The 18,387-nt window shown below is 35.6% G+C and overlaps 1 protein-coding gene across 3 annotated transcripts in view; it reads right to left on the reverse strand.

The window, feature by feature from the left end:
* DIAPH3 (diaphanous related formin 3) overlaps positions 1–18,387 on the reverse strand; it is a 484,080-nt gene that overhangs the window by 203,042 nt on the left and 262,651 nt on the right. For all 3 annotated transcript variants that reach the window (XM_070240326.1, XM_070240325.1, XM_070240327.1), the window contains one exon: positions 10,132–10,371. In XM_070240326.1, the coding sequence (XP_070096427.1) occupies positions 10,132–10,371 (240 nt within the window). The remainder of the gene's footprint in view (positions 1–10,131; positions 10,372–18,387) is intronic.

The following is an 18,387-nucleotide window of genomic DNA, read 5'->3' on the forward strand; positions in this document are numbered from 1 at the left end:
TATAGAATGGATAATGTTTTCTGATATGTATTTACATTTAGAAAAATAATCACTGTGCTGATTAAATTTTTCAAAAGACTGCATCCCTCCAAAATTAATGGAAGCAAAAATCTTAATATACATAAAACAAGATACTTAGCATCATCTGTCACTACTATATCCATTAATGTCTATAGTAAAACTTTTATAATAATTTTAAGGATAGGTAGAGATCAATTGATACTAGGTAAAAATAGATAAACTTAAGGTATTCATAGATAAAGATTTATAATTATTACTTAATTTTCATTTTAAAATGATAATGAGTTGAAACATTATATAAAAAATGCTTTAAATAACGTGGACTTCTACAATTAACATAAGCTAACTTCTACTATATCTGCAGACACATTTTCTCTGAATTATATTTTTAACATATTTCTCTTAGATTTCAGTAAGAAACTTCAATATGGAAAGCATTTTTGCATTTTAGTAGAATTTTAGCTATTATCTATCATATTGTTCAATGTTCTGTTATATTTACACTGCCCCCTTATTCGACAAGAGATTTAAAATAGCTCAATGTCCTTTAGTTAATATAAATGGATGAAACACATTAATTTTAAATTAAATGCTTACCTTTTAATTTTTTTAATTAGCAAACTTTATATTTTAGAGCAGTTTCAGCTTTACAGAAAAATTCAGCAGAAAATAGGGTTCCCATATACTCTCCCCTTCACACCCACGCAAATTGCCCTATTAGTAACATTTTGCATTAGTATGGTAGATTTGTTACAACTGATATATAAGATTACTGGGTTATTACTGTAGGGTTTGGTTTTTGTTCTACAGTTGCATGGGTTTTGACAAATGCATAATGTCATGCTTCTACCATTACAGTGTCACGCATAAGAGTTTCACCACACTAAGAAATTCCAGGTGCTCTACCTAATTCATCTCTTCCTTCTTCCCACCCCCTACAACCCCCAGCAACCACTGATCTTTCTACAGTCGCTATAATTTTGTCTTTTCCAGAATGTCATATAGTTGGAATTAGAGTACATAGCCTTTTCAGATTGGCTTCTTTAGCTTAGCAATATGCACTCAAGTTTCCTCGATGACTTTTCTTGTCTTGAGAGATCATTTCTTTTTATTTCTGAATAATCTATTGCAGGGATTATCAGTTGTTTATACATTCATCTATCAAAGGATATCTCAGTTGGTTCCAAATTTTGACAAATATGAATAAAGCTGCTACAAACATTTGTATGCAGCTTTTCAACTCCTTTGGGTATACAGAAGTGTAATTACCAAATCCCATGTTAAATCTCTGTTTAGTTTTGTAACTGCCAGTCTTCCAAAGTGGCCATACCATTTTGCACTCTCAGCAGCAGCAAATGAGAGTTCCTGTTGTACCACATCCTCACTAGCATTTGGTGATGTCAGTGTTTTGGATTTTAGCCATTCTAAATAGATTTGTTTTATTGTTGTTTTAGTTTGCAATTCTCTAATGACAAAGGATGTTGAGTATCTTTTTATACCTTTATTTGCTATTTGTAAATCTTCTTTGGTGAGGTGTCTACTCAGGTCTTTTGATCACTTTTTAATTGTGTTGTTTTCTTATTGTTGAGTTTCAAGAGTTCTTTGTATATTTTAGATACAAGTCCCTTATCAGATATGTATTTTGCAAAGATTTTCTCTGTAGTTTGTCTTTTCATTCGCTTAACAGTATCTTTTGCAGAGCAGAAGTTTTTAATTTATGAAGACCATCTTACCAATTTTTTCTTTCATAGGTCATGTTTTTGGCACTGTACCTAAATAGTCATCGCTAAACCCAAGATCACCTAGACTTTCTCTTATGTTACCTTCTATACGTTGTTCAGTCTTGTGTTTTATATTTAGGTCGGTGACCTGCATTAATTTTTGTGAACAGTATGAGATCTGTGTCTAGAAACCTTTTTTTTGCATTTCATGTTTAAGTCTAGTTGCTCCAGCACCATTTCTTTAAAGAACTATTCTTTCTCCATTGAATTGTCTCTGCTCCTTTGTCAAGGATCAGTTGACTACATCTATGTGAGTCTACTTTTGGGCTCTATGTTTTCTTCCATTAATATATTTGTCTATTTATTTTTCACAACGTTTTGATTACTGTAGCTTTATAGTAAGTCTTGAAGTCAGGTACTGTTAACCCTCTGACTTTGTTCTTCTTCAGTATTGTGTTGACTACTCTGGGTCTTCTACATATTCATATAAACTTTAGATCAGTTTGTCAATAACTACAAAATAACCCGATGGGATTTTGATTGGGTTTGCATTTAACCTATAGATCAAGTTGGGAACAACTGACATCTTAATAATATTGAATATCCTTTCCATGAACATGGAATACCTATTTCTTCATTAGATTTTTCAATTTCTCTCATCAAAGTTTTGTAGTTTTCTTCATTTGGATATTGTTCACATTAATACTTAAGTACTAACGTTTTTGGTGCTAATGTAAATGATATTGTCTTTAACTTCAAATCCCAAATGCTCATTGCTGGTATTAGGAAAGTGATTGACTTTTACGTTAACCTCATGTCCTGGAACTTTGCTATAATCACTTATTAGGTCCAGGAAGGGTTTTTTTGGTCAATTTTTTTTTTTTTTTTACATAGGTAATCATTTCCTCTATGAACAAAGACAGAATTATTTATTCCTTCTCAATCTATACAGCTTTTATTTCCTTTTCTTGTCTTATTGCATTAGCTATGACTTACAGTACAATGTTGAATAGAATGGTGAGAGGGAACATCCTTGCTTTCTTCTCAATCTTAGGGGGAAAACATTGTTTTTAATCATTGAGTACGATCCTAGGTGTAGGTCTTGTAGATGTTCTTCACCAGTTTGAAAAAGTTTCCTTCTATTTCTAGTTTGTTGAGAGTTGTTTTTTTTTTTTTTTATGATGAATGAGTGTTAGATTTTATCAAATGCCTTGTCTGCCTAGGGTCAAATGCATATGATCCAATGACCTTTCTTCTTTAGCCTGTTGATGTGATGGATTAAATAAGTTGATTTTCAAATGTAAAACCATATTTGAAATAAATCCCACTTACTCATGGTATGTAACATTGTTAGTTTTAATTTATAATATTTTGTTGAGGATTTTTACATCTATGTTTTTGAGAGATATTGGTCTATAATTTTCCTCTCTTGTAATGTCCTTGTCTGATTTAGGTGTGCACCCATTTTTATCATCATACTTTCCCCCACCACCTAAGACCAAATATTCCTTACATCATACTAAGTATTACTATATAAATAATGATGCAAGTTTTGCCTCTGATTCCAAAAATGTAAAACCAATGCAGATTCTTTATAAAGGAGAGGTAAACAGTACGATTCATAGGATATCAGAATTGAGATGTCTTGCTTTTGATTTTTCATTTATAAAATATACAAAAATGGGAGACTGGACTAAACCAGAGATGGTTGGTAAGATTCAACTCGGGTGCTACCTCTGATGGGTAGTAGCTGTTTATACTATGGTGTTGAGGAGGATTCTGAGGCTGCTGTCTGGGAGAAAAGGAGTTTGACAGATTAGCACTGCCTGTCATGAGAGAAATGAGATGACAGCACACAAGCAGTGTTTTGCTGTTCTTGAGAAAAGCCACTCTATCTTTTATAATTCTATTAAAAGAATAATCCTAATTTACAACGTTGAATAGCAATTGAAAAAACAAATGAAGGTAATATGAATAGAATTTATCAAAAACACTACTTAGTAAATCCAACTAAACATTTCTTGGAAAATACTAGAGATTAAATATTTTAACAAATGAGTCAAAGAGGGTTAAGACTTCTAAATAGTTTCACATGGCTTTTGGAAGTCAATATTTCAGTGATTTAATTGGCTGGATGTAAAATAAGAATGGCATTTGTTATTTGCAGGTCTTTGGCCAAAAACTGCTTTACTTTCAAAGGGTGCCAAAATTTACTGGTGTGATTTTTGCCAATCCGATAAAGAATAAAAATCCCTCTAAAACACTGAATGCAGATGGAACAATGGATTTGTTTGGCAGAGGTCTTTTTTCCTTCTCTCTTTTTTAAGGCAGAGGTCTTTCTTAAAAATAACTTCATAGAATAAAAGCAAAGATGATATGAGAATCAAATTTCACAAAAAAGATTCACAGTATCACCCTGTAGGACTGACAGGCAGAAGTATTTTTCTCCTGCTTTCTATAATCACTGACACTCTACCTGTATAAGGTAGAGCCCTGAAAAATAACTCAGCACACTGGCCATCCACTTATTCCAGTTCCACTGTGTGCCTGCAATTCACAGTCCTTTTCTGCATTTTCAGAATAGTGCTCAGCTTGGCACGAAAGAAAAGCAGCAGTTTGAGAAAATATTTTCACCACTCACCCTTACGTGAAGAAGTAGAGTTGTTTCTTTTTTTTGTTTTTGTTTTTCCATTTGTTAGGTTTTGTTTTTGTTAAGTTTGTTTGCTTGGTTTGTTGGCTGCAGACCACCAATCAGGAATTTTCCATTCTGGGATAAGCAAGTAGGGCAGAGGACAGACACAGTGATTCTCAGTTCAGCTTGTGCCTTAAAATCACCCAGAGGAGCTTTATTAAAAATGCCGCTGATGGGGCCAGCCCCAAGGCTGAGTGGTTAAGGTCACATGCTCTCGCTTCCCCAGCCCAGGGTTTCACTGGTTGGGATCCTGGGTGCGGACATGGCACTGCTCATCAGACCACTCTGAGGCAGCGTCCCACATGCCACAACTAGAAGGACCCACAATTAAAATATACAACTATGTACTGGGGGGATTTCGGGAGAAAAAGCAGGGGAAAAAAAAAAAGAAGATTGGCAACAGTTGTTAGCTCAGGTGCCAATTTAAAAAAAACAAAGAATGACGCTGATCAGGATCCACATCCACACACGCTGAAGTAACCTGATGTGGGGCTGATGAACCAGTGTTTCTTAAAGGGTACTCCGGGTTGAGAATCAATGTCCTACAGGAAAAACTGTTCACAGTTTCAAGAAGTCATTCACTAGAGTTGGTGGCAGCATCAAAGAAAAATAAAGCTTTTTTTCCTCCTAAAATCTTCCCCTTATCACAGCTTTGGTGAAGTTATTCTACTTTTGGTTAGCCTATAATTTGTAAAAAGAATCTACAGATCAGGTACAAATTTCACTTGAAAAGAGAACTTGGACAGAAGCAATCTTACCCGCTACTTCCCACTCTTTGAACACCTAATTCCCAACCTCACAGCCCCATTACTATGTGTCTTTGATGACTCCATCTTTGAGATGAACTCACTGCGGGTTCTACCGCCACAGACAAGAGGATGTTTTCTACAGTGATATATGGATAAATCTATAGTGGAAGCAATAGTTACTTATTTCTACAATTTTCCCAAAAAATAACAGCATAAATACTGATAAAAACTAGTTATCACAGTTGATAAACTCTTCCAAAATTTATATCTACTATCCCAATATAGGTAATTAGTTTATTTAATTACTTAGAACAAAGAGCTACATTTTACAGCTACATCCAGTTGTACTAATTGGGATGATTTGTTATTCAGAAATCACACACCTCATTAGACATTAGGAAACATTATTAAACTCATGGCATAGCCATTGTGAATGGATTGACAACATCTGCTTTTATATTTACTGTTTACAAGTTAAAATGATCTCGAATATTTTAGCATGGTGTTGAACTCTGATGGTTGAGTCAACTCATTCTTTTCCTAGAATGCTGATCTACTTGGACAAAAAGAGATCTTGGCCCTACCAACAGGTTCTCTCGGAAAACTAACTCCAATATTAACCACATACAAATTTTTCTAGGTAGGTATTTTGGTCAGGCAAGCACCTACCATTTGCTGACTGGATTTCTAAGGATATGGATTTGCATTTAATCAACAAAAGTCCTGAAAAAAGAATATAACCTCAGACTACCTATTATCCTATTTTTATCTAAAGTTTAGTAACATCTTGGGATGACTTTTATGAATGACGAGTAGTCCATCCATTCATCTATGTTATAATTCTGAGGTTCTTTTGAAAAGTCAAGCTATCAGAAAGCAGGATACTTACATCATTTTTCTTAAACTAGAATAGTGTTACTATAACTGAAAAGTACTTTTGTACCTTACTATGAGGGTTCTCTTACAGTGTCAGGCCCCAAGAGGCCCTGAATACATATTTGTATAGGAAGGGGAGGAGGAGAGGGGTGGAGGAGAGGGGAGGGGGAAAGATGGTTCTCATGGAATTAATTTTTTTTTTTCTTTGAGGAAGACTACCCCTGAGCTAACTACTGCCAATCCTCCTCTTTTTTGCTGAGGAAGCCTGGCCCTGAGCGAACATCCGTGCCCATCTTCCTCTACTTTATATGTGGGATGCCTACCACAGCACGGCATGCCAAGCGGTGCCATGTCGGCACCTGGGATCCAAACCAGTGAACCCCGGGCCACCAAGAAGCAGAACGTGCGAACTTAACCACTGCGCCACCGGGCTGGCCCTGGAATTAATTTTTTCCTTTGCCGTTTATAAGAACACTGCTCAACACTACTTTTTTCCCTTATAATAATACACATGCAAACTTTCTTGTGAAGTTCAGCTTTTGAGAATCAGAGAAAGCACTATTTTTAGCTCATGAAAACATCTGTGACCATGTTTGCACTACACTTTCACCACCAGAAAGCCTCAAACCTATGCATCTACTTTAATTTTAATTTACATTTTAATAATAGATTCTAGTTTATCTTACATTTCATTCTTTATGTTTATTTATCATAAGCCATATCAAATCTTCAGAATAAAAGAAAGTAGACAAATCTTTTCTCTCTGAACTCAGTTATTATAATTAGCCATCTCAATTAAAAATGTATACAAAGATATAATACAATCCCTAAAATTAAACTATAATGTATATGGAATTCACAATTCATATAATTATCTCTAAACAATCCAAAGTTAAGAATTTAATGTGAATTTTCATGCACTTCTCATACTTGAGCTAAATTTATAAAGGGCATTTAAAAGTAAAGATTTTGGATAAAGAATACTAAATGTCATATAATTACCTAGCATGTTTTAACAGATTAAAATATTACCCTGTCTTTCTACTATCAAATAAATATGAAGGTTCCCTGTGTGGGGGCTTATCATCAAACCAAATACTTTATATTCAGTGTGAAAATTCCATCACAATTGTCAAAGATCAAGCTGCTCCTTCTGATAACAAACATGATGAGATATCATCTTGTTCAATATATGCTTTCAACTTGACATGTAGGCTAATAAAAAAAATCAAGTTTTATTTATTTTGTTTCTTGCACAACAGAAGGCTCCTAAGAAGGATGATCAAAATATCCAGTATTACTGGCTGAAAACACAGTCAATTCTATTATCTAGAGACAGATTAACTGGTTTGTAGATTAACCATAGTAAAACAATGACAGCATGCGCTGCATTCGTAAAAGATTTTAAAATTACTATGCTATCAGTGACTGTATATCAATATTAGAAGATGTCTATTTTCAACTACATAATAACTGAGAGACACAACATTGTGTCTACTGCATTGTCATTCATTCAACAGCTATTTATTGAGTATTTACTACGTACAAGCACTGTATTAGGCTATTCCATCTGATTAACCAGACCTAATCTCTTGTCAACAGCTCTCTTTCAAGGAAGGCATGAGAGAGGTCATGAGGTCAATTTTTTGAGTCGACGGAGATACAAAATCTAAAGAGGAACAGACACTTGCACTGTTAAACTCCAGCAGACTCGTAGATGTGGACTTAGCTGCTCCTCGATCTTGCTCCTTATCCTGTTCTTCTTCCTTTGCCTCCCCTCTCAGGGAAGGCCTGAACCTGGCAGTCTTGCGAGCCCCCTTATCCTTCAGCCCCCAAGTTCACAGTCGCCACACCCTGACAATCCCAAGATGTTCTTTAAATGTGTGCGCTTCCCTCCATCCCACCTCCCGTTCTACCTCAACCCCCTTTGCCACTACCCTGGCTCAGACCTCCATCATCTCAAAGTACAGGCTGCGTTTTACAGGGGACACACTAATATTCGGTAAACAGCTGAATAAAGCAGCTTCAGTCAGATGCCCTTAAGGACACTGAGGTAAACAAAGGGAAGGAAACACCAACAGCCTGAGTTCATTCTCTTTTGACATCCACTTCAAATATGTCAGTAGCACGGAGTTTTCGCTGACCCTCTTCTTTTTTCCTTCATCTCCCACACTGTCTTGGTTCTATATCAGTCTCCTCAGCTCAACTATGTCTATCACTCTCCTAGGTCACATTCTACATGTCAACCAATCACCAAGTATCTCCCCACTATAACCCTCTAACCCAGTGTTGGCCAACAGAACTTTCTGCAATGATGGAAATGTGCTTTATTTATGCTACTAGCACGTATGGACAACGATTCACTTGAAACATGACAAGTGTGACTGAGGAATTAAACTTTTAGTTTTATTTAAATTTTAATTAATTTAAATGTAAAGAGTCACTTGTTTCTAAAGGTGACAGTACTGGACAGTGCAGCTTAACTTTCTTCCATACTGCTGTTAGAATCTTCTTCCTACAAGACATCTGATAACATGACTTGCCTTACAGAACTAACACAGCTCCATAACACCTTCACCATCAGGCATGGCATTCAAGGCTCTTCACCATCTAGACCAATTTACCATCTCATTTCCATTTTTTCCACTCCTCTTCCATCTGGGCACCAACCATTACTGGATCACTCGGTACACCCACACATGATATAACCCTTTCTGCAAACTGTTGACTCGTCCTTAGAATGCCTTTTCCTGTCAGGGAACATCCACTCATCCTTCCAGATCCAGCCCAAATTCCTCTTCCTCTCGGAATGCTTAACTGCCCTCCCTTAGCTGAGCTAGCCTCTCTCTCTTAATGCTGCTGCCATGACTTTTTGTATATAGTCCTAGTAAAACATTTAAGCACAATTATTGGTTTAGATGTGAAAAATATGAGTTCCATGTATGCCAGGTAAATATTAACCACATATGTAAGTGAGATGATCAGGTCAAGCATTTGGCACAGGAGTAAGTACGCACTCTATAAACGTGCCAAGTCTCCAATAAATGTATTATGAAGTGCATCACCCTTGCTAGGATCTTAACTGAACACAGCAGGCTAAGAAAACAAGGAGAGGAAAATACACAGATGGAAATGGGACAGCGAAAGTGTTCACAAAGCACTGACACCAAGTGGAGGTTTAGGTTAGGGAAATCATGTAAGAAAAGTCACGAAAGCACACGAGATTAACTATTCAGTAAACTCATAGCTAAAGCTGAAATTGTTTCTCACCTTCCCTATCTAACTGGCAATAGCAATAACCAAATTCCTTAATCAGGGAGTGTAGACGTTACCAGGTCGAGAACAAGAGAAAGCTTTTCTTGTGATGTGTAACTGAGAAGAATTTGTTGTAAGCAGATCAATAAAGCACTATTACCATGGCCCATTTCTTAGGAAAGAGCTCTGCTATACAGAACCTTGAATATATCTGCTGTTAAGAAAATTTAATCTGTGCAATTACCCAGGTGAAAAAAAATCTCTAAACTTACTCAATTTTCATATCCTCTAAAATTATATTTAGAGAGAAATATTTCAAAATCATCAATGACATCTGAGATATGTTTATTCCTAATATAATGATTTCCCCTTTATACAAAGCAGTCTTACTCTTCAAAAATAAAAAAATCCAAAGAAATATTTAAATAGTTTAAGGTAAAAATTTTAGTGGCAATCCTTAGCAATTCTCAATATATATACCATGATAGGCAGGTAACTGAACTGAATGTTAGCACGCTAGGTTCAAATAATATTTTCATGTTCCATTTCATTAGTTTGAGAAAGCACAGGTTTATGACACAATTTTGTTATTAAACAAAATTCTTCAGTTGGATTTTCAGATCAGAGAAAATTAATATTTGGATTTAGTTCAGAGGTTGAGTAAATTAGCTCAGTTCAGTCTGGGTTTGGGTTCATGGTTCAGTTCAAGTTCTTGATAATGAGCCTATCAAAATAAAAATATTTAAATAATGTAATCAGGGCTGACATTTAAGAATTAGTGTTCAGGCAAATATGTGTTTTAAAAAAACAAACTCACTTTACAGAGGGAGCTAAGGTTAAAGCCGAAGGTTTGAGCGTTCCGGGATCCAGCATTCATGTAGTTTCCCATTAGTAATACAAGTTCCAGCAACTTGCTGAAGCTCCTGCTCTTCTTTATCTCCTCACAGGCAGTACTGACAGCCATGATGTCAGGTTTGATGTTGTTCACCTGCTCTTCAAACTGAAGCTTAAAGAGAATAGCACTGAGCCGTGGCCGTAGTCTCTTCACATTGCTCATCTGATGGAAAAGAAAATAGCAGATTTCCTTTAAAATGTATGGTATACTTTAGTACTATACGACGGCAAGTAATCTGGGATGATTTATTGGTATGACAGTACCGAAGAAGCAATACGTCCCCTAAAACTGAGAGCAAGGAGAGAAAAAAAGCCCTGCTTGTTTCTCCGAGGAATCCAGAGTCATCCTTCAAAGAAAAAATTAACAATTTAGATGCTCAATGAGAAGAAAGCTTTCATCAAGTGACAGAGTTTAAGTAATAAAGTACATATAATTTTAAAAATTAAATTTTACAAAGCTAACAGGATGCAGAAGCAACAAATTACAAAGCATTCATATTAATTTTTGTTCTGTACTGAAATATGCTGGGTCATGTTTGAAACATATTCAGAAAGGCCTAGAAAGGGTTTGTTTTCTTCAAAAAGCTATTGCTGTCCTCAGAAACCCTGCTGACTACCAGTATGTGTTAGAGAGAGAGTAAATAGGTCCCAATTTGTACTAAATTGACTTTCTTCAGAAACCTAGGGAAGTAGAATGACTCCTGACACATACTAAATTAGCAGATTCAGAGGCAGGAGACATGGGCGGAGCAGGAGACAGAAGCAGTACAAAGCCACAGAGCTATCACATGCCCAGTTAACCCCGTTTGGGACTCTGGGTTTCCCTGTTGGGAATGGGGGGGGGGGGGGTTGAAAGTGTCAAAAAAGACAACAGAAGGGTCATCAAGTTCTTGCCTTAAACTTACTTCTCCATGTTCCATCAACACACATGAGGGGAACAGCCACTTACCAGAAGCCTGTAGACACACTACACTTACGCTATACATGAATTCTTCGACCAAACTCATTAAGGATTTGAGACTTAAAACACATTGATGGTGCAGTAATAGTTAAACTGTTGAATTTCAACTACTACTGTAAATATCAAAAGCAGTTTGAGGCAAGGTCAGAAAAAAAACGTAATGACAGAACACGATAGGGTTAAAATAGGGAATGGTTCTATAAGCCACAGACCCTAAAGGAAGGGGTAAAAAATAATGTCATATAAAGTTATAGAGTTTCTGTTTAGGAGACAGAAAGCTATCTGTTCATAATATAATGAAATATATATACAAAAGCCTGAACTTATTAGATCCAATAGGTTAATACAGATACTGCCTTAATAATATAAAAATACAACCCAGCATACTCATCTAACAAGAACTGAGCAATAAAGTTAGCTCGCAGCAGATACCTCTGAGGGAATATCTTCAGATGGACCAAATCCTTACAGTGACTGAAAAGTTCCTTAGCAAATAATATAAATATCTACTTTACATCTAGTACTCTCCCAGCCATTTGACAGGTTAAATGTTTATGTGTATACAGCCAAGGTTCTAAGAGTTCAACTAATGTAAATAACAATAAGTCTCCTCTACAAAGAACTTCAAGGAATGTCTTCAAATTCCTCTCTCTAGAAGAAATAAATGCTTTTTCTCCTAGGAAAGAGTAAAAAACTATAAGCTCAAAAAAGGCATTAAAAAAATGAAAACAAATGTTACTAACAATGGTTTTAGAGAGTAAATTTAAGCAATATGAAATTTTAGAAAGACAAATTGAGGCCATACTAGAATACCAGTTCTCAGTGGGATGAATCCTTCCTTTACTTTGGACATTGTTTGTCTAGCACAGAAAGTACATTTTTTTTTTTAGGAAAATCAGCCCTGAGCTAACATCTGCTGACAATCCTCCTCTTTTTGCTGAGGAAGACTGGCCCTGAGCTAACATCCGTGCTCATCTTCCTCCACTTTATATGTGGGATGCCTACCACAGCATGGCGTGCCAAGTGGTGTCATGTCCGCACCTGGGATCTGAACGGGCAAACCCCAGGCTACCAAAGCAGAACGTGCCCACTTAACAGCTGCGCCCCCAGGCCAGCCCCAGAAAGTAGATTTAAGCAGGGATTACTTCTCATAAAGTCATTTCACATGTCTTAAAAATGCTCCTAGAGGGACTCATTTCCCTGGAATTTTTATCCTCAAACATTGCAAATGGTATTCATATTATATTGGCCCAATTCTGTATAATGCTTTATTATATTTCATATATCCTTTAGAATAATAAGACATCACAGGAGTACATCGAGTTATGGCCATTCAAAAGGTATATAATGGGCTCATGGCATCTCTCTTTTCAGCCTGTGCCCTTATTCATGATTATGACGTCTGGTATTTGGTACTTTGCAATAAACATGAGGAGGGATTCTCCAGTATCCCATGCAAAATGTTAGTATTACAAAATGTATTAATTTTAACATATGTTAGTGTACTATTTCACGCATAAAGAGAAAAATCACTTCTTAAATGCCTAAATGATACTACCCCAAAATGTGTTAAAGCTTTCCTGCTGACAAGCTAACCATATGTAGCCAGTATAAAGTAATTAATTTTCCTAGAAAAATATAACCTAGATTTATATGAGTAATGAGTCTACCTGGCACTGGGGACAGGTACCTTGAAAAGATCGAGTAAGGCTATGATGTAATGCAGAACACAGTGCTATGCGTTCTTGAAAATCCCTGACAAAGCAAAGTCAGGAGAGGTAACCTAAAAACAGGTCTTTGAACCACAACTTTTTAAATTAGATATCCTTTTCATATTGTTCTTTCTTCCAAATTTAGAAAAGTTAGTATTTTGACTGATAGGAAGTATGTGTGTTTAGTGAACAAAATTCCTGAGCAGGAAAGGAACTTGAGAGGTCACCTGGAGCCAGTTCCTGTCTTTAGTCTACTATCTAGCCAGCCCAGAGCCAAATGATTGCCCCCTTTTAAAATACAATCTCAATGAAAGCTAATGTTCTGATACCTAAATCTTGGGATCTATGATAATAATAACAGTGTTCTTTTTCTCAGTCAAATCAAAGTTTTTTTAGATGAGATCAAAGAAAAAAGGGCGGGGGGGGAAGGTAAAATACTTTTTAAAAACCCTGAAGAACTTTTCTCATCAGTTCACATATTCTCTTCAACACTGGGGATGTGTGTTCTGTTTGGTAAGGAACTTAGAACTCTGACTTATCGGCCAAAGGCTAGGCTGAATGCAGAAATGGAGAGCTATGGTGCTCAAATTCATAAAAAGAAAAAAAAAGAAGAAAGAAAGGGTTACAGTAAAAGTGACTTTAAGATACTTATTAGAATGTTAGAGGAAATTAGGATTTCATTTTCACACAGGTAACTTTTAAATTTATTGTTACAGAATCTCAGCAATGTAACAATGTCAACTCACATTACCAAAATCAAACAATAATGAGTTATAATCTGAAGATCAATCTAAAGGCATAAAAAGAATGCAAAAACACTTTGATTTCACTACTATTTTTTGAAGGCAGGGAGTAGTACTCTTGCAATCTTTCCCACCCCACCACCATAGGTGTCAAATGCCAGAATGAAATAAATCTTAAAAACAGTGACTGGTGAAACAAACAAGCGGCAATATCCAGAATCCTAAGGTTAATTTTTATTTCAAAATTTTGCTAGTTGGCAACATTTGTGTTGTCGGAGCAGGAACAAAATAAGATGAAGAGACCTTTAGAAAATCAATGAACCAACAAGTATTGACTGGGTGCCCACTCAATGCTATGAGAGGCACAGAAGTCTTAGTTGCTGCCCTTATAGCAAAGATCATCTACTTCTTGCCATCTGTCTTAAAGGGTAAAAAGTAGAAAAAGTCCCCAGGGAGATGTAATCGCCCATAATCTCATTATGGTTACGTTTTACACATGTAATTTTAATTTTATCCATTATTCTACGGGGGGGAAAAACCGGAATCAATTTGACATTTTTTATACCAACTCTGTTTAACACCATATTTGGTTCTCTTTATGCAGTTTCTTTTATAAATAAGGGATTTTCAAGAGCCAACTTATTCAAAACTTGTCAGGTCCCTCCCATCTTCCTGCTGCAGACTTATGTAGGCTCACCTCAAAAGAAATTTTATTACGTGCTCCATATCTTTATTATTCTTCCTTAAAAGTCATTATAAACCTAGTTATCTATTCATTTAACTTTCTAACACTATGAGTGACCTACTGATTGAAAAGATAACCAGCTTCAGTCTTAATTTACTGAGTGCTCTAAACCTTTACTTTATACAGTTTATAAATACATAATTATAAGGAATAACGGAAAAGCATTTCAGGAAGGTTAAATGGCTCCTTCAAGGTCACATGGCCAGCAGGACATGGGCCTAGACCTAACTTGCTGTCAATCAAGTATCCATGCCACTCAGAGCCACACAATGTGGAAATTAATAACCACAACTTAAAAATCATCCAACACTCAAACTACTTCTACCGTCTTCCTATGAGTAGGAATGGACTTTAATTTCTCTACAGTAGTTACTAGATAAACCACTATGGAGATGCCCCTGCTGTGAGCTCTCCCTGCTTCTACTTCACATTTCTTTCCTTTCTCCTTGGTATATCCAAATACCTCCTGTTGTGCAGAATTTTTAATATTTTTTCCAGATCCACTTTTGCTGTCCCCTCCACAATGCACTCGCCACTCATATTTCCGTATTAGCTAATTCTTCTCCTCTCTGTGGGAGAGGTGTGATGAGCAAGGAGAATGTGAAAAAACAAATCCATCTTTGTGAAAGACAAGATGAGAGAAAATGACAACAGGTTGAGGGAAGAAAGTGACATCTGAGAAAGGAATATGATCTAATAATAGAATTAAGAAACTTAGGAAGAAGTATGAAACTTGATTTCCTAATTAAACTATATGAAAAATATCTAGCTTTACTGTTAGCTGGCCATTAATTTCATGATATCAAGAATTCTCAAAAAAAAAGCTGATTTCACTTTAAGAAAGGCATGAAAAATATAGCTATTCAAGTGCCTTATGCCTGGGTAGTGCTCAGAATATCAAAAATGTTTTTAAAATAAATGTGCCCTTATGATATTAAAACTCCTAAGCTAAAATTAATTTTTAAAACTATACAACAGCAAAGTACATATGGTATGTTTTTACATTTTTTCATAGGAGCAAGGTAAAGCCAAAAATTATACAAAAAATACCATAAGAATAAAATATATATTTCTCCAGCTAGTCAAGATGTAGACAATTGGCTATAGATGACAAATATTGCTTTATCTTTGTTTATAAACACTTAGCAATTCTGGACCACTAAGGATTTCACCAGAGGTCCGAATGAGCTCTGTGGATACTCAGGATCTGCAAGTGGTAAAGTCACAGAATGAGAAACTTCTTATTTAACTTGGCAGTTTTAGCAAACACTCTTAACACATAAGTTTCATATCTGATGAATTAAAAAGCTGGCATAAAACCCGGAACAATTCTGAGGTCTTAAATTCATTCACGTCTGCTTCCAGACAATCTTCACCCTACCAGAGGAAACCAATGTTTTGATTTCTATCACTATAGCTTAGTTTTGCCTGTTCTTGAAATTTATATTACTGAAACTTTCAGGAAACACTTTGTGTCTGGCTTCTTTCACTCAACGAAATGACTTTGAGATTCATTTACATGTTTGTGTTGTGACTCAGTACTTCGTTCCTTTTAATTAATGAGCAATAATTCATTGCAAGAATATACCAAAATTTGCTTAGTCACTTTCCTATGGTTGAACTTTTGGGTTTTTTCCCCCAGTTTAGGGCTATGTAGTTGGTTGGGCTGAATAGGGACTTGAAAAATGATATATCTATGTCCTAACCCCAGGTACTTGTGAATGTGACATTTAGAAATACAGTCTTTGACGATGTAATTAAGTTAAAGCTCTCCAGATATGACAACATAAATATCACAATATTTAGGTGGGCCCTAAACCCAATGCCATGTGATTTTAATAGAAAGCGGAGAGAAAGACACACACAGGAGAAGGTGAAATGAATAAGGTGGCAGAGACTGAGGTAATGCTAGAAGTCAAGAAATTTGCCAAGGAGCAGCTCCCAGAAGCAAGGAGGGAGGCATGGAACCGATTCTTGCTCTGAGTCTCCAGAAGGAACCAACCCTGCCAATATCTTGATTTAAGACTCTTGGTCCAGAAACGGGAAAGAATAAATTACTGTGGTTTTAAGCCACTAAGGTTGTCGACGTTTGTTAAGGCAGCCCACGGAAACTAATACAGGATATTATGAATATTCTGGTATGAGTCTTTTCATTTCTATTAAATATCCAAAAGACAGAGTGTAAATGTATACATAACTCTATAAGAAACTGTCAAACTGTTTTATAAAGTGGCTTATACCATTTTACGTCCCCTTTACCAATATTGTGTTTTATTATAGATGCTTCACATTTTATTTTGGCCTGTTTAGGGCTAGTCTCCATCCCTCACTAATTGTTCTGTGTGGTGTGGTGCAGGAGTTGCGATTCATTTTAGTCCACAGGATACTCAAGTTTTGCAGCATCATTTGATACAAAGAAGTTCCTTTCTCCGCTCTCCAGTCTTGAAGACTTTGTTGAAAATCAATTGATGATATCTTTCTGAGTTTATTTCTAAACTTTCTAGAAAAAGGTTTATTTGTATCCCCTTAAGCCAAAGCCTGACTGTCTTGATATCAAACCAGTAATCTAAGTCCTCCAAGTTCGTTCTTTTGCAAAACTGATTTTGCCTATTCCAGGTCCTTTGCATGCCGTATGAATTTTGGTAACATGTTGTTGATTATTATAATAAAACATGCTGGCATTGATTGGGTGCGTGAATATGTGTATCAGGACTCTATCGGTCATTTGAGGAAAAAAATGAAATGTTAATATTGAGTCTTCCGAGCCATAAGCATGGTAAATATCTCCATTTATTTATAATTTCTTTACGTTCTCTTGGCAATATCTTGTAGATTTCAGCGTAGAAAATTTGCACGTTTAGTGAAAGGTATCCCTAAGTATTTTATGTTCCTTGATGCTACTGTAAATAGTACTATTTTTACTTGTTTTCCAATATATCATTGCTTGTAGAGAAAAAATACAACTCATTTTGGCATACCGACTACTCTGTGACCTTGCTAAATTCACCAGTTACTTCTAACAAGCTTATTGTAGATTCTTTATGAATTCACATAAACAATCAGGTCACTTAAAAATAAAGATGGTTTACTTCCTCATTTCCACTGTACAGGCCTTTTATCTCTTTTCCTTTTCCTATTAAACAGATTAAAATATGTATTATAATGCTGAAGAGTGGTAAGAATAGATATCCTTGCCTGGTTTCCAGTCATAAAAGACTGAGCATTTAATTTTTCACAATTAAGTATGAGGATAGCTCCACGTTTTCCACAGATGTCTTTATCAGGTTGAAGAAATTTCCTTCTATTTCTAGGTGCTAAGAGTTCTTCCTTATCATAAACAAGGTAGAATTCAGTCAAATGCTTTTTATTTTACATCTAGATAATTATATGATTTTTCTCCCTATTTTCTGGTAATATTGTCAACTATATTAATTAATTTTCAAATGTTAAGCCAACCTTGAACCACTTGGTCATGATATCCTTTCCTTTTCATGCATTATAATATTTGATACAAAAATATTCTATTGATAATTTTGGCATATGTGTTTAGGTATGATATGGGTCTCTAATTTTCTGTAGTGAATTCCCTTTTTTGATTCCTGATATCTGTAATTTGAGAATGTGGTTTTCTTTTTCAGTGTTTTTACTTTCAGTAGGTTCAAAATAATTTCTTCTTTGGTCCACAAGTAATTAAAAACTATGTTATGCAATTTTCAAACAGGGAGAGATGTTCTATTATTATTATTGACCAATTTAATTTTGTTTTAGAGAGAAACATACAAGATTTCAATCTTTTGAAAATTACTGAAACTTATGTTACCATATGGCCTACCTTGGTCAACGGGGCTGGGGCGGAGTTGGGGAGGGGGCGTCGACTTTTCCTAGTATTTACTGAAAGAGGTACATTAAAATCTCATTATAATTGGAGTGTTACCTATTTCACCATTTAATTCTGCAAGTTTTTGCTTCATGAATTTTAATGTTCTTTTATTAGGTGCATACACATTTAAGATGATTA

The sequence above is a fragment of the Equus caballus genome, chromosome 17 (assembly GCF_041296265.1).
Source record: "Equus caballus isolate H_3958 breed thoroughbred chromosome 17, TB-T2T, whole genome shotgun sequence".
NCBI classification, from domain to species: Eukaryota; Metazoa; Chordata; class Mammalia; order Perissodactyla; family Equidae; genus Equus; species Equus caballus.